A 13412-nucleotide genomic window follows, 5' to 3' on the forward strand; every position below is an offset into this window, starting at 1 on the left:
TGACAGTTTGACAGGTTTATTCAATTAACATCCTTTTCCATTTCTTCCTCAACGGTCACTGTCATCTGAATAACCAGTATGTGGTGCCGTGGTTCTTTGTGCTGCATCAGCCTAAGGAATTAAATTTCAAAGAAAAAAGACATGTTTTTCTTAGTTTTGCACTTTGTATAATCTGCAGGACAATGTCTAATAATAGTGCAAATATTATAATACAATAATTATATTATAAATACCTCTCTTCGGACTTTCTGCGGAGCATGCTTAAGGACCTCCATGATTTGGACTTCTATGTCCTTCTCCACAGCTCCAGGGAGAGATGCCTTTACAGCACCTGAAAAGATATATATATATACGAATAAAGAAAAGATTCACTGAAGCACACAGACAATTTAGCCTTTTGTTGTAAAAAAAAGGATAAATTCCAACATAACATGTTGACTCACGCTTAATTAACTTGTACACTCTCAGGTCACAGAGCTTGGCCTTCTTCTTTTTCCCGAAGAGGCTGTATCCACACCACACCTGGTTGGTGGCCACTGCCAACATGGTTCTCCTGGTGTTCTCCCCCATTTTCCGTCCTCCAATGAGGCTCAGAAAAAGGAGCTGAGGAAAAAGTCGTAACAAAGTGTTTAATTACATATCACACTGTCCAACAATTTTTTCCCCAATTAAATAATTCCCTCAAAAACTGAAAATTTTAATTACAGCTTGCTGGAAGAACTGCTTGTCCTGCAGCTTGTCTTCAAACTCCCTGAAATCCTCCTGGGATGCGCAAGGCTCCAGCTGCAGACCCTCCTGCACACGCTGCTCTCCTGCGCCCCGAGAATTCAGGGAGGCCAACATCTGGAAAATTTGTTTCTGGTTTTCCAGCACCATGTTGACCTTTGTGAGCAGCATCCTCTGAAAGTCTTGGACAAACAGCACCATGTACACTAAACATTACTGATATTTGAAAGAGGTACACCTGTACAATGTACATTTTTAAATGAAGATGTAGCACATTGTTTCCCCATAAATTAAAAAAAGTCAAATGTATAATCAGTTCTTGCTGCTGCATTTGTAATTGAGGCTACTATATGTATATATGCATTTTATTTTAGGCTGGACTTTAAAATTGGCAAAACACCAAATTACCTGCAGTGTTAGAAAGCTGTGTGGAGCTGGGAGAAGAGCTGACAGCCTGGCTACTTGGTTGTGGAACTGAAATGGGAGGAAATTAGAAGTTTACAAAAAAAAATAAAAATAAAAAAATAAAAATAAAAAAAAACAAGGGGTGAACAATTACATCACAAATTGTATGTCTTATAAAGGAAGCTTGTACTGTTAGCTGTGTGCTTACCATTAATTAAGCACAAAATATAACAAAGCATAAATGCAACTGAAAATAAAATATATAAACCTTTCCTGTAGACTGTGATGTAAAGTAAACATAATGGGCCCTATCTTACACCCGGCGCAAAGCGGCGCAAGTTTACGACCGACGCAGTTGTCATTTTCACGCCCAGCGCCCACATTGTTTAAATAGCAAATGTACTTGCGCCCATCTTTGTACCCATGGGCGTGTTGGTCTTAAAATGAGGTGTGGTCAGGCGCATTGTTGGCGCATTGCTATCTTGAGGCAGCGGAAAGCGATTGCGCCATTGACCAACAAAAACCTGGTCTAAAGTCTGGCGCAGTATTTTCCTGCTATTTAAAGGGCACATTATTCAGATAGTAAGATGCGTCTCTCTCTCTGTCTCTCTCAAACACACACACGTTACCATGCAAAATAGAAAAATAGGATCATCTACTATGAAAATTTGCACTTTACTTCGTTCCTGACATGTATTTTGTTGCCAAATTGCCATATGCTTTCACCATAACGCAATGCCAAATGCGCAACGTACATGTCCCGTTAACCATCATCACCAATTGCTAAATACGCAACCTACAACCAAGAAAAATAACACAGTAAATATGTAAAAAGCACAGCCCAACAAAAAGTCATGAAAATAAACTGCAAAGGCATCTTACCTTCACCCGACGCACAACATAGGCCTACCCGACGCACACACACATCGCCATTGCGCACGAGCAGATCTGTTTCCTCAGCAGAAAACCGTTCATTTCTCCAACTTGCTGAATCCGCCATTTAAATAGCAATGCGCCAAGGTGCAAGCGCACCTGGCTCTTAAAGGGAATGAGAGATGACACTCTGATTGGTTGAGTTCATGTTACGGCCAAAACACACCTATGATTAATTAAGGGACTTAGTACAACCCATTTGCGCCTTGCGCCTTACTTTGCGCCCACATTGTGCGTCGTTTAACTAGCAGTTTAAATAGGGCCCAATGTATTATTTGTGAGGTGAGGTACTTGCCATCAGTAAGTCTGTTTCTTCTCGGAGTAGTTGGTGCCACGTCACTCAAATCTAAAAGGGTGAAAATCAACAATGTAAAAAGGAACAATTATGCATTTCAAAATTATATCTATACATTTGTTGTAGGGCTAATGCTCCATTAGCAGCCGTGTGCATCTCTGAAATGCTGCCGTAAGTGTACTACAATAACGTTACTGGCAGAAATTCCATGAATCTGAAAACTACAACGCTTACTTCCTGGTTTTAGCTATTAGAATAGACGCTGAAAGGGTAAAAAGGGTACTTTCTCTAACGGCTGGCTCTTTCGGTAGCATCAATGTCCTTGGAGCTGCTGGAACTGCCAAAAATATAGTATTTGTAATGCATCAATTTTGATCTGATAACATGTACCGTACAATGCAAAGGCTACCAAAGGGTCATGACCCAGACATTAATCTTACTGGCTAAACAAGTTTTCACCTAAAGAAGAAAAAAAAATACCTTGTGTCAAGTCTGGCACTCGTGATGGCGTCAATGTCCTTGGACGAGCTGCAACAATAAAAAAAAACAAAAAAACAGAATGGAGGAACCGAGGGCAAATAGGAACATTGAAAATAAGTACAGTACAATTAGTAAAGTACAGTTTTCGTTCAAGGCTCACCTTTCTTCCTTGTGGTATGGGATGGACCTCGACCTGCCAAGAAACAGAAATGCCAATTAAAAAAAAGAAGTAAATAGGTGTGAAGTAAGATGTAATGATCCATTGTTCCAAGATTGCTCTATGGTGTTCAAGTTCAAGTTCGTTTATTTATATAGCCCTTTATCACAAACATGTCTCAGAGGACTTTACAGAGGATGTGTCTAGCTAGATCTAACTAAACACAATCAATGGTGACAAAATTATATAGGACAAGCATAGCGAAAAACACAGGGTAGGCAAGAGCAGATTTTAGATGGCAGCAGTCGTAATTCAGTGTCCAGGTGGGAACAGCGGCAGGGAAGAGCAAGGCCAGCACTGACGACGAAGAGCCAGGGCAGCGCCCGTCACTGCCAGGTAGAACACTGCACTGGAGTCAGAGAAGAGGAGAGAGAGGAAGCCGCGTAAACACACACAACACAACCAGACACACACACACGTACAGAGGAAGGGGAGAAAACAGCTGCACACAGACCACACAGGGTCAGAGACACAATAGGTGGGAGCAGCATCAGGGATGGGACCGAGGCCGGCACCGATGACCACTGCACTGTACCGGAGTCTAAAAAGAGGAGAGAGGAAGGGGAGAAAACAGCAGCAGCAGAACACACGGGAGACACGTTAGGTGGGAGCAGGACCAAGGCTGGCGCCGACGACCGCCAGGCCGGAGCAACACCTGTCCACTGGCAGGTGGAGCACTGGACCGGAGTCTGGGGAAGGGGAGAGAAGACAGCTGCACACAGAACACACGGAGTCAGAGCACGTCGGGTGGGAGCAGCAGCAGGGATGGGACTAAGGCATGCACTCGTGACCATTGCACTGCACCAGAGTCTGAGAAAGGGGGGAGGGACAGGTGCACACAAAGACAACGAACACACGGAGAGAGAAACATCCAGGTGGGAGCAGCATCAGGGATGGGACTAAGGCCAGCACCGACGACCATCAGAGCGGGGGCAGTACCCATCTGCTCCCCAGGGGGTTCAATCAATCAAACAAAAAAAACAAACAAAAAAAACATCAGCTACAGGACATTACCATCATCTTCATCATCATCTTCATCCGAACTCGTGATGTACCGCTTGTTGGACTTGACCTTCCTCTTTGAGAGTTCTTTCTCACTCTCAGCTTGTGATTCCACCAGATACTGCCTGGCAAGACGCTTGGCATCCTCGTAGTCCTCTGATTAAGACATTAAGTGTGTGAGACATTGACACAAATTCACAGTCCTGCTGTACATTTCCAAGTAAAAATAATTTGTGCATTAGAAAGCCAATATTTACTCAAATATTTAATGCATTTGAAAGCAAATATTTCTTACTATATGAATAGACATTATCAAAAGATCGTAAGATCCATTTGCCAAACCTCTGATTCTAGTACCTGTTCGGCGTGGAAAAATCCTGATCTTATGCAAAGTCCAATCAGAAGATGGGGGATCCTTACTCCTGATCCTGGCTGATGTCTTGTTTGCTGTCCAGTAACAGTAATTCACCTGAATGTTTGAGGTAAGTTATGTTTGAGGTAAGTTGATTGGATGTGCCAGAGCTCTCAAAATATCAAAATAACTCTCAGCCCTGTCCTAGGCTATGGGAACAATATACTGTATTACTATAGATAGTATTCGATCAGCGTCATCACGGTCGCCGCGGCCATATTGTTGACATAGCGCTGCAGCTGTCAACTAGTGACAGCCTAGGTGACAGCAGCGCTAATAGGAAGCTAGCTGGCGTTAGCGTTATCTCTGTTGTCTATTACCGTTTCTGTTGCGTTAGGATCTATTACAAAATAGCGATGGTGGCCTGCGTTATACACGGCTGTAGTAATGACAGCAATAAAATCCCCGAGGTTTGTTTGTATGCTATCCCTACCGTCCGCAGATGTGAAGGGAAAGAGAGGATGAGAGAGATGAGTGGATAGTTAGGAGAAACAGGCGAAACCTTCAGCCAGCTCCTCACAGCAACGTCTGTTCACCTCATTTTACCACAGGTAACAGTGAACCGTTGTGTGGTGTACTTGCTTCTCCAGCTTCTCCACCTCCTCCTCTTCCTCCGACTTTTATGCCTTATGGCGGATCGCAAACAGGTACACCAGACAACTGTTCACTGTTAACTTAATAGCTAACATTATTGGCGTTGGATCAATCATGACCAATCAATTTACAAACTCTTCTTCCCTTAGCTAACGTTAATGCCTACCTGTGGTAAACAAAAAAAACCTGAGGTGAACAGACTTTGCTGTGAGGAGCTGGCAGAAAGTTTCGCCTGTTTCTCCCAACTATCCACACATCTCTCCTGTGCTGGCTTAGATCCTCCGTCTCTTTCCCTTCACATCTGCGGACGGTAGGGATAGCATACAAACAAACCCCGGGGATTTTATTGCTGTCATTACTACAGCCGTGTATAACGCAGGCCACCATCACTATTTTGTAATACATCCTAACGCAAGGGAATAGGTTTGATTTTGACATTGGTAGGGACACACATGGGGGAGGTCCGGAGGGGATGTAACCCCCACTGGAAGCTGAGGCATTTTGCATTTATGATAGACTTCTGACCGCCATTTCATGTCATCTAGAGCCTTAATTTATAGATAGTTATGGTAGCCAACACACTCATTAACAGACACACAGACACAGGGGTGTAGCACATTAATGAATCCTTTACTCAAATTTGCCAGCTGAATGGGACTTTGAAGAGCACATTTTGTTTTAAGGCAGGTACTGTGCTGTTTCCTATTCAAACCAATGATCTGTAAACATGTATTTACATTTAAAAAATAATAATAATAATAATAATAAGATATTGTAAACTATATCCAAACCTTACATACAAACAGCTGAGTGTCCACTGTCTTGCTCCTATTTGAAGGAGCCAAACACATGCCTACGCCTGTCATTAACAGAAATGAACTGTTGGCATATTTGTTTTACATCAGTGTTGTCCAGTGTGTCCTGATGGACATGGCACACAGCAGCATTGTTCAATCTCACTTGTGACATGTAGGCTACTTACGGTCGTCACTCGTCACAGACGCACGCGACGCGGTACTTAAATAAACTAACTTTAATGGCTAAACACAACTGTTACTAATATAAAATAGGATGGAGTCTTCACTTGCATGCTCGCCGGTAGGCGGAGCTTTGGCTGTTCTTGTACACAGCCCACAGCATTTCATACGTTAGCAAGAAATGGCAAAGCCAATCAGCGATTTTTTTGGGGGGTTAGGGAGGCGGTGTCACGCCAATTTTTATCCGGGCTGCAAAAATGGTCCAGGTGACGCAATGACATTCTAAAACAGCTGTTATTATACTAAAGTTTCGTTACAGCGTCCATTGCTATGCCGACACAGGACTCCAATGCACTACACCAATGCAGCGGGACTCGTAGTAGAGAACGCGATCTGTTAACACTGACTAGACTCTGACGGACAAAACAACGTTTATTGTCAATCAAAATAATTGCTAGGGACATTTCAGAGTCGCTTGATATTGATAGGGACACGTCCCTACCGTATTCTACGCCCTTGTCCTAACGCAACAGAAACGGTAACGTTAATAGACAACAGAGATGACGCTAACGCCGGCTAGCTTCCTATTAGCGCTGCTGTCACCTAGGCTGTCACTAGTTGACAGCTGCAGCGCTATGTCAACAATATGGCCGCGGCGACCGTGATGACGCTGATCAAATACTATCTATATGTTTTACCACTTAAACAATGTGTCATATTATGCAGAAAGTGAAAAAAAGAGGTGCAGTAAAGGTATACTGTAGATGCAATGGAAATTTTATTTAGCTTGCATGAACCAAATTATGCAGCAGTTCAAAAACATAAAATAGATTCATATGCTTCCAAGCGAGCTGGTACAGGCTCCACCACTGGCTTCATCACAGTCGCTAGCTGAAAGATGTGCTATGACAGTTCTGCAGAGCACACAATTTAGAGTATTTAGAGTACTTCAGCAGTACCGGTAGCTGCGTCTGAATTGCCAGTTGCACTAGCCATGCCGGGTGCCGTAAAACACAGTGTGTGAGCGTCGTTAACTCTCGCGGAAGCGTCGTTAACTCTCGCGGGAGTTAACGACGCTCACGTTCCCTAATTGCAAATGGATACATTCAGTTCACCTAAAACATGAGCACGTTCAATGAACGCGCTCTTTTAGCGCATTCATGCACAACACTGAATGGGACTTACCTGTTTAAATAAGGAAATTTAAAAAATATTTTACAGGGATGCAAACAACTCGCTTTTCGGCGAATGTCGCTTTTTTCACGTCAGTTTGGGTGACTTGTGTGAATCATCCAGATCCGAAGAGTTTTATTTATTTTATTTTTTTTGGGGGGGGGGGGTATGGGTGACAGACGAATCTTAACGATTCCTACAGTGTATTTCTGTCACGCTCATATGAGTGAACTGTTGCGAGCACCTCACATTATGTCACTGGTTACGTGGTTGTTGCTGGACCGTGGCTGACACAGCGAGGGGGGTCTGGCTGCAGACCCAAGGAGGTTCTACTGTCAGGCCAATCTCCGCTGTCAGGCCAGCTCCACGCTCAGGTCTCTTCTTCGTCAGTTATTTTGAACTCCCAGTACCCTCTCAAACTGAAGTTCCGTGAAACTCGCCACATTTCCAGGCTTGCCGCCGAAGCGCATTTTCTTTTCAAAATAAAACCCCCGCGAGGCTGCCACAAAAAACATGGTTGTGCGTGGTGAAATCTCCCTAATTAATGATTTAGCAAAATGTTTAAGGGGACAACGTAGGCTATTTCATGACTGTCTTATGATTTGGGGATAGTGCTAACTGGGAGAGATGAAATATCAGAACAATAGAAGTCGCAGGAGATATCTCATCCTTTCCCTCTGTTTCTAGCTGATGTTTTCATTAAATTTTTTTTACTGCTTGTTTTCATTCATTCATGCATACGCTTAATTATTCACACGTACAAAACAAAATTCAAAAACAGCCAATTAGACACATAATTTTACCCAGGGCCACCAAAAAAAAACTATCTGTGCAGCGTAAAAGGTTTAAAGTTGTATCCATATTATTATATAATTATCATCATCATTATTGCTGTTTGATTATGGTTGGTATAATTTGCCATCATCGTTAGCATAATGGCAGCACCTGACTGTGGAAAGACAAGAAAAAGAAAGTTGCTTTTTTTTTTTTTTTTATTCGTCTGGCTGTTGGTGATCTGATCTCACAGGGAGGGGAGTAATGGCTCAGAAAGAGACAAAGATGGCAGTCATGTTTGTACCGGTTGGGAAATGACTTACAGTGCTGAAATAAAATTTATTCTTTTAGTAAAAAAAGGAAAAAAAATTAAAAAAGCAGCAAACGCTAGGAAGTTTGTCTGTGATATAATTGAACTACATGTAGTTAACTAGTCCCCAACACTGCAGTTATGTTACTTTTTTAATTCTGAAAAAAAAAACACCTTAATTTACTACTTAACATCTGTCTGTCTCTTATTGATCTGAGTATATTAAATAGAATTTCCTATTTATTTAAGCATATAGCACAGGCCTTCGTCACATGGTTATATATTACACTGTCGCATTTTTTTTTTTCAACTTCGGGTAGCTCTCTCTTTTTTCACCATACATGTGTTTGCATCCCTGATTTTAGGACATTATTATTAAAACTCTTTGTAATCAGACATAGTTTGGACAAAATACAATTGGTTTACGGATTTACGGAGCAAAATGCTAACAATTGCAATGCTGCACCGCTTAGCAAAACTAGTGAAGGCCAAGTCTAAGGGCAGGGGCATTGCAAGGGCGGCAAGCACACTTTAATTTTCTTTCGAAAATTTAGCCTTTTATAGTTGTGTTTATTAGTGTGCTTGCTGCAAGCAAATCACACTGTTATAAAGTTGTGCGCGCTTGATAAACTGAAGCTTGAAAAGTAAAATCTATACAATTATATCATATCGCCATTTTCGGCGGAGAGAGAGAGAGACAGAGTATGGTGGTTTCAGCGCGTCGTCCGACGCTTCCCTTAGTTTTTCTGGGGCACGGTGCCGGCCAGTGCCGATGGCTGGGCCAAGGGCGGATATTTCATTTCACTGTTGGGGGGGACAATAAACAGAAAAATTTCTCAAGAGCAATTCCTGAAGGAGACACCAAAGGTCCCGCCAAAAGTACTGTTGTATTAAATGTATATAGAGGTCCATTATGAAACATTTCCATAGCACTTCATTCCTTTCTTATGAAGATTTTATCAAATTGCCTTTGATATTACTGGGGTCTTTCTACTTGGCGTTTCGGTGCACTGAAAAATGATCGGATGTCTGTTTTTCTTTTCTCTGCCATTTTAACTGACTGGCTGACAAATAGACACACACACACACACACACACACACACACACACACACACACACCCCACACACACACACAGCATGCAGGTTATTTACAGTAGTAGGTGAGATGCAACACCCATTAACTGAACTAAAGCTAATATATGCCTAATTAGATTTAGTTTTCCCGAAAAAGCAGATCTCTAATGTTTTGCTGTCAATGTGTAAAAGTCCAGAACGCTATGAAGCCTGCCAGAAACTTACTTATATTTTAACATAATGTTTGTTGTAATTATGTCTTTTTTATTAATTATGTCTTCATTTATTTCCAAAATTATGAACAAAATAACATAGTGGCAGCCATTTTACATGCAGTAAGAAAAAAATAATATACTTAGAACCTAATTACATAGGGTAAGTTAATCTTAAATATTATATTATAGAAATATTACTGTTACCATCTACAAAAGATAAAGTATTTTGGTATGAAAACCCGCATTTTAATTTAACCAAGTATCCTGTATCATAAATACATGTCTGGCATTTGTAACAAACCAAACCGCTTGAAAATCGGTCGAAAATTCAGTGAGTTATGATGATTTTAATTGTGGACAGACCTCCTGCCTCCATACACATACATGCATTAGGAGACGCGGCTGCCCCGTACCAACACGCTGACGCACAAATTCAACCGCGAGGTAATGGAGCGAACAAAATGTAGTCTGGTTACAATTGTGAATGTGTTTTATTCTATTGAGTGGTAGAAGTAAAGAAAAATGTCTGACACATCCTTTGTTTTAAGTTAACCTTTGCAAAGTACCTTCTTACTGGAGGTCTGCCACCACTGACACACTTCCAGAGATCCTCCACACACACTCGTACCGAGGGCTAATGTGTGTGGGGGTTCGGGGAGTCAGGTAGGCAGTGGACCAAACCACTGTGAGGCGTATGAGGGGGGGACGCAATCTTTCGAAACTTAAAAACGCATTGTTTTGCGTCTATAATTAGCACAAGTGCTTTCAATGCATATTATTATATTATTTAAAATTATATAGTTATGTTTACAATGATATATTGAGGGGGACAACTCTCTTGTTAGTCCCAGGAAGGGGGGGTCCGGACCCCCCTGTCCCCCCCGTAATTTCCGCCCCTGGGCTGGGCGCCGATTTGTTCCCGGTGATCCGGACGACATTTTGGCGGTGGTCAAGTCAAAACAAACACACACAATCTATACATTTATTGCGGTTTTCGGTTTAGAAAATGTTAAGCCTAGAAATATAATGATAATAATATAATATTAATAATATTTTCAGGAATCTCTTTTTTCTTACTTCTTATATTTAAATTCAATTTGTAAGCTTGTTTGTCTGTCTAAATATTGTCAACCTCACCAAGTCAAATTCCTATGTGAAAATGTACCTGGCGAAAATAGATCTGATTCTGATAGAGTAGAGATGAGAGTTTACAAACATTTGTGCAGTGAAGTGGTAAATTTCCAGGATAGGTCCTGTTGACAACGTTGCATTGACGTCGCAAAACAACGTAAAACTTCCATTGTATTTTGACATATCAACAGTGTTGCAGATATTGTAAAGGATATAGGTTAGCTGTTTAAGTATGATATTTTAACAAAGTTGCACAGACTTTGAACAACGACCTATAATACCCGGTAAATTGTCACGTTTTAGCAACGTTGCAGCAACGTCAGAGGACGTTGAACAGACGTTGTAAACTACCATAGAATACCTGTTGCGTTGTAACATTTCAACGACGTAGCAGCAACATAACTAATGGTAACATTGTAACTGTAATGTTGCAGTAACGTTGTTACGTCACAAATGAAACGTCACAATCACGACGTTGCAGGGACATACTGTGTTTGTAGGGTTAAAATGATGAAAGAATTTTGACTCTAAGCCAAGTCGTTTTCGAGATAATTGCAAAAACGTAAACTTGATTGTTACAGCGCCACCTTGAGGTCAATGAATGTCATTTTATGTGCCTGAGTAGTGGGTGGAATTTGCAACCCACCTGCCAATTTTGGTGACTTTTGGTCTTACGGGTTTTTGCTGCACGAACACTTTTAGCGGAGAAAAATAAGAAGAAGAATTAAAGCTGTAAGTGTAACATAGTTGGAAAGGTTCTGGTTAAATCCCGCTAAATGGGACAACTATGCCACCTGCTGTTGTAAATTTGTACCTGCATTGAGTAGTAATAGCAAAGGATTATGGGTAATCCTCAAAGCAATGGAGGATTTGCCACGAGGTACCTCGTGGCAAGTTGAAAAGCACATAAAAGTTGAGCTGGCTTTATTTGGTTGGATATTATTTGTCTTAGATTGAATTCACCATGTTTTATTAAGTTAACCATTCGTTTTTTATGTGTTTTATTGCCAGTAAAAATCTCTCCAGTATAGCTAGCTAACATTAAAGTGATGCCGTCTTTCCAGACAGAGCTTGCGCTATTTGTCCACCAGAGATGACCATTCTACTCTATTGTCCTTTGTCATAAATGCAGGTATGTTACAGTATGTCGCTCTACAGAGTGTGGTAATATTTTAAACATGTAGATGAGGTATTTTCTATGGTTTACTTGCCTTCTGTGTCTTGTAATTAAGTTACATAATCGTTATTATAAAATGAAAAATACTAAAAAAAGGTAACAGAGTGAGAAATCTGTATAAATATATTTTTGTTTATATTTTCTGTATTTTCTCTTCGTAAATTTAAGAGAGGGACAGTTTCTGTTCTGTTTCAGTCATTTTATTTACATGAATGTAAACCCACTATACGATCACTGTGTCAATGTATTGTACAGAGTATAGATTTTCAAAAATGTAAAGATGGGTAATCCTAAAAGCAATGGAGGATTTGCCACGAGACAGAGCTTGCGCTATTTGTCCACCAGAGATGACCATTCTACTCTATTGTCCTTTGTCATAAATGCAGATGTGGAATAAACCTGCTGTTACCACAAGTAGGGATGGGAATTGATAAGATTTTATTGATACCAATGCCATTATCGGTTCTGCTTATCGGTCCGGTTCTTTATCGATTCCCTTATCGATTCCCGATCAATTTTCTGTGTGGAAAAAAAAAGTAGGCCTACGCAGGTTTTCAGCGTCAACGCAGCTGTTTTATTATCTCTTGAGTCTGAACACAGTGTAGAATGTCTGCCTAATAACATTTGAACATGTTAAAATAAATTACAATGCTCCTTTTCTTAAAATGATATAACTTGGAAAACAAATAACATGGTTAGATGGTTACCCTAAGATGTTTCAACATATTGCTGGTGTTTCCACCCTTAAGGCTGCGTTCACACATAGCGTTTTTTCCCCAACTGCCAGCGCCCTTTTCTCATTAAAAGTAATGGGAAGCGGCCGCAAGGCGCACAAAAGGCGGCCGCTCCCGAAAAGCGCTGCAGCGGCATTTTTTTCGTCAGAGCGGAGCGCTTTCAAAAGTTGAGAAATGTTCAACTTTTCAGAAAAGCGCCGGGTGACGTGAACCGCTTTTTCCCAGCCGACCAATCGCGATGACAGAGACGCCGGCCGTTTCCCATAGCAACAACAAATATGGAGAAAGTGAAAGTGCCGGTGGAGAAATGGGACGTTGTAATAAGTGAATTTCCGTTACCGCAACAGCGATCATAAAGGCAGTATGGATTATACTGGACATGTATTGGAAATATCTGGTAAGCCTTTGCTTGTTGCACAACACTGTTCTGTCTGCTAGAAGTGAACCAGCTGGTTAGTGAGCTAGCAGCTGCTCAGCTAACGTCAGGTGACGTTGCCATGATCCGCTTTTTATTTCTCCTCACAAAAAGCGCTCCAGGCAGCGCTTTTTCCACATCAAAAAACGCTGTGTGAACACAGAAATGATAATTTTACAGATGTTACAAGTAGCACTGTTGTCATCTTTCTTCGTGAAATGAAGCCACGCTTTGGACCGTTTCTTCCTCTCCGCCATGATTCCTTGTTGCAAGTTTCCAGCAGCGTAGACGCAGAGTTTGACGTCATGACGCATGAGTTTTTGCAATGCGCATGCGCAACTGTCAGAAAAACATGCCGGCATCGATAA

At 41.4% G+C, this 13412-nt stretch overlaps 2 protein-coding genes across 3 annotated transcripts in view; both read right to left on the minus strand.

The window, feature by feature from the left end:
* LOC144538113 (uncharacterized) lies at window positions 1-6302 on the minus strand. 2 transcript variants are annotated; one of them, XM_078282124.1, is made up of 12 exons: window positions 6047-6302; window positions 4416-4527; window positions 4071-4214; window positions 3000-3032; window positions 2840-2887; window positions 2360-2410; window positions 2014-2169; window positions 1135-1200; window positions 706-908; window positions 444-603; window positions 234-331; window positions 1-111 (listed from the first exon to the last, which is right to left on the minus strand). In XM_078282124.1, the coding sequence occupies exons 7-12, from the start codon at window positions 2129-2131 to the stop codon at window positions 49-51; spliced, it is 708 nt and encodes a 235-aa protein (XP_078138250.1). In that variant the 5' UTR covers window positions 2132-2169; window positions 2360-2410; window positions 2840-2887; window positions 3000-3032; window positions 4071-4214; window positions 4416-4527; window positions 6047-6302; the 3' UTR covers window positions 1-48. The 2 variants fall into 2 exon arrangements, with proteins under 2 accessions (XP_078138250.1, XP_078138251.1); XM_078282125.1 differs by lacking the exons at window positions 2014-2169; window positions 6047-6302 and having other exon boundaries at window positions 4416-4651.
* Window positions 6303-6307: 5 nt separating this feature from the next.
* Window positions 6308-13412, minus strand: part of LOC139925766 (beta-2-microglobulin-like) — a 71529-nt gene continuing 64424 nt past the window's right edge. Inside the window, exon 4 of the mRNA XM_078282126.1 lies at window positions 6308-6323. The gene's annotated coding sequence lies outside the window, so the exon portion shown is untranslated. The remainder of the gene's footprint in view (window positions 6324-13412) is intronic.

This window comes from Centroberyx gerrardi, chromosome 24, assembly GCF_048128805.1.
Source record: "Centroberyx gerrardi isolate f3 chromosome 24, fCenGer3.hap1.cur.20231027, whole genome shotgun sequence".
In the NCBI taxonomy this organism is placed as follows: Eukaryota; Metazoa; Chordata; class Actinopteri; order Beryciformes; family Berycidae; genus Centroberyx; species Centroberyx gerrardi.

Bases quoted from the DNA above. Each gene is read 5' to 3' on its own strand.
- LOC144538113 (XM_078282124.1), bottom strand. From the start codon at position 2,131: ATGGCGGATTCAGCAAGTTGGAGAAATGAACGGTTTTCTGCTGAGGAA. The intron at 909-1,134 runs GTAATTTGGTGT...TGTTTGTCCAAG, and splicing joins ACAGCTTTCTAACACTGCAG to ACTTTCAGAGGATGCTGCTC. The intron at 112-233 runs GTATTTATAATA...TTAATTCCTTAG, and splicing joins CGCAGAAAGTCCGAAGAGAG to GCTGATGCAGCACAAAGAAC.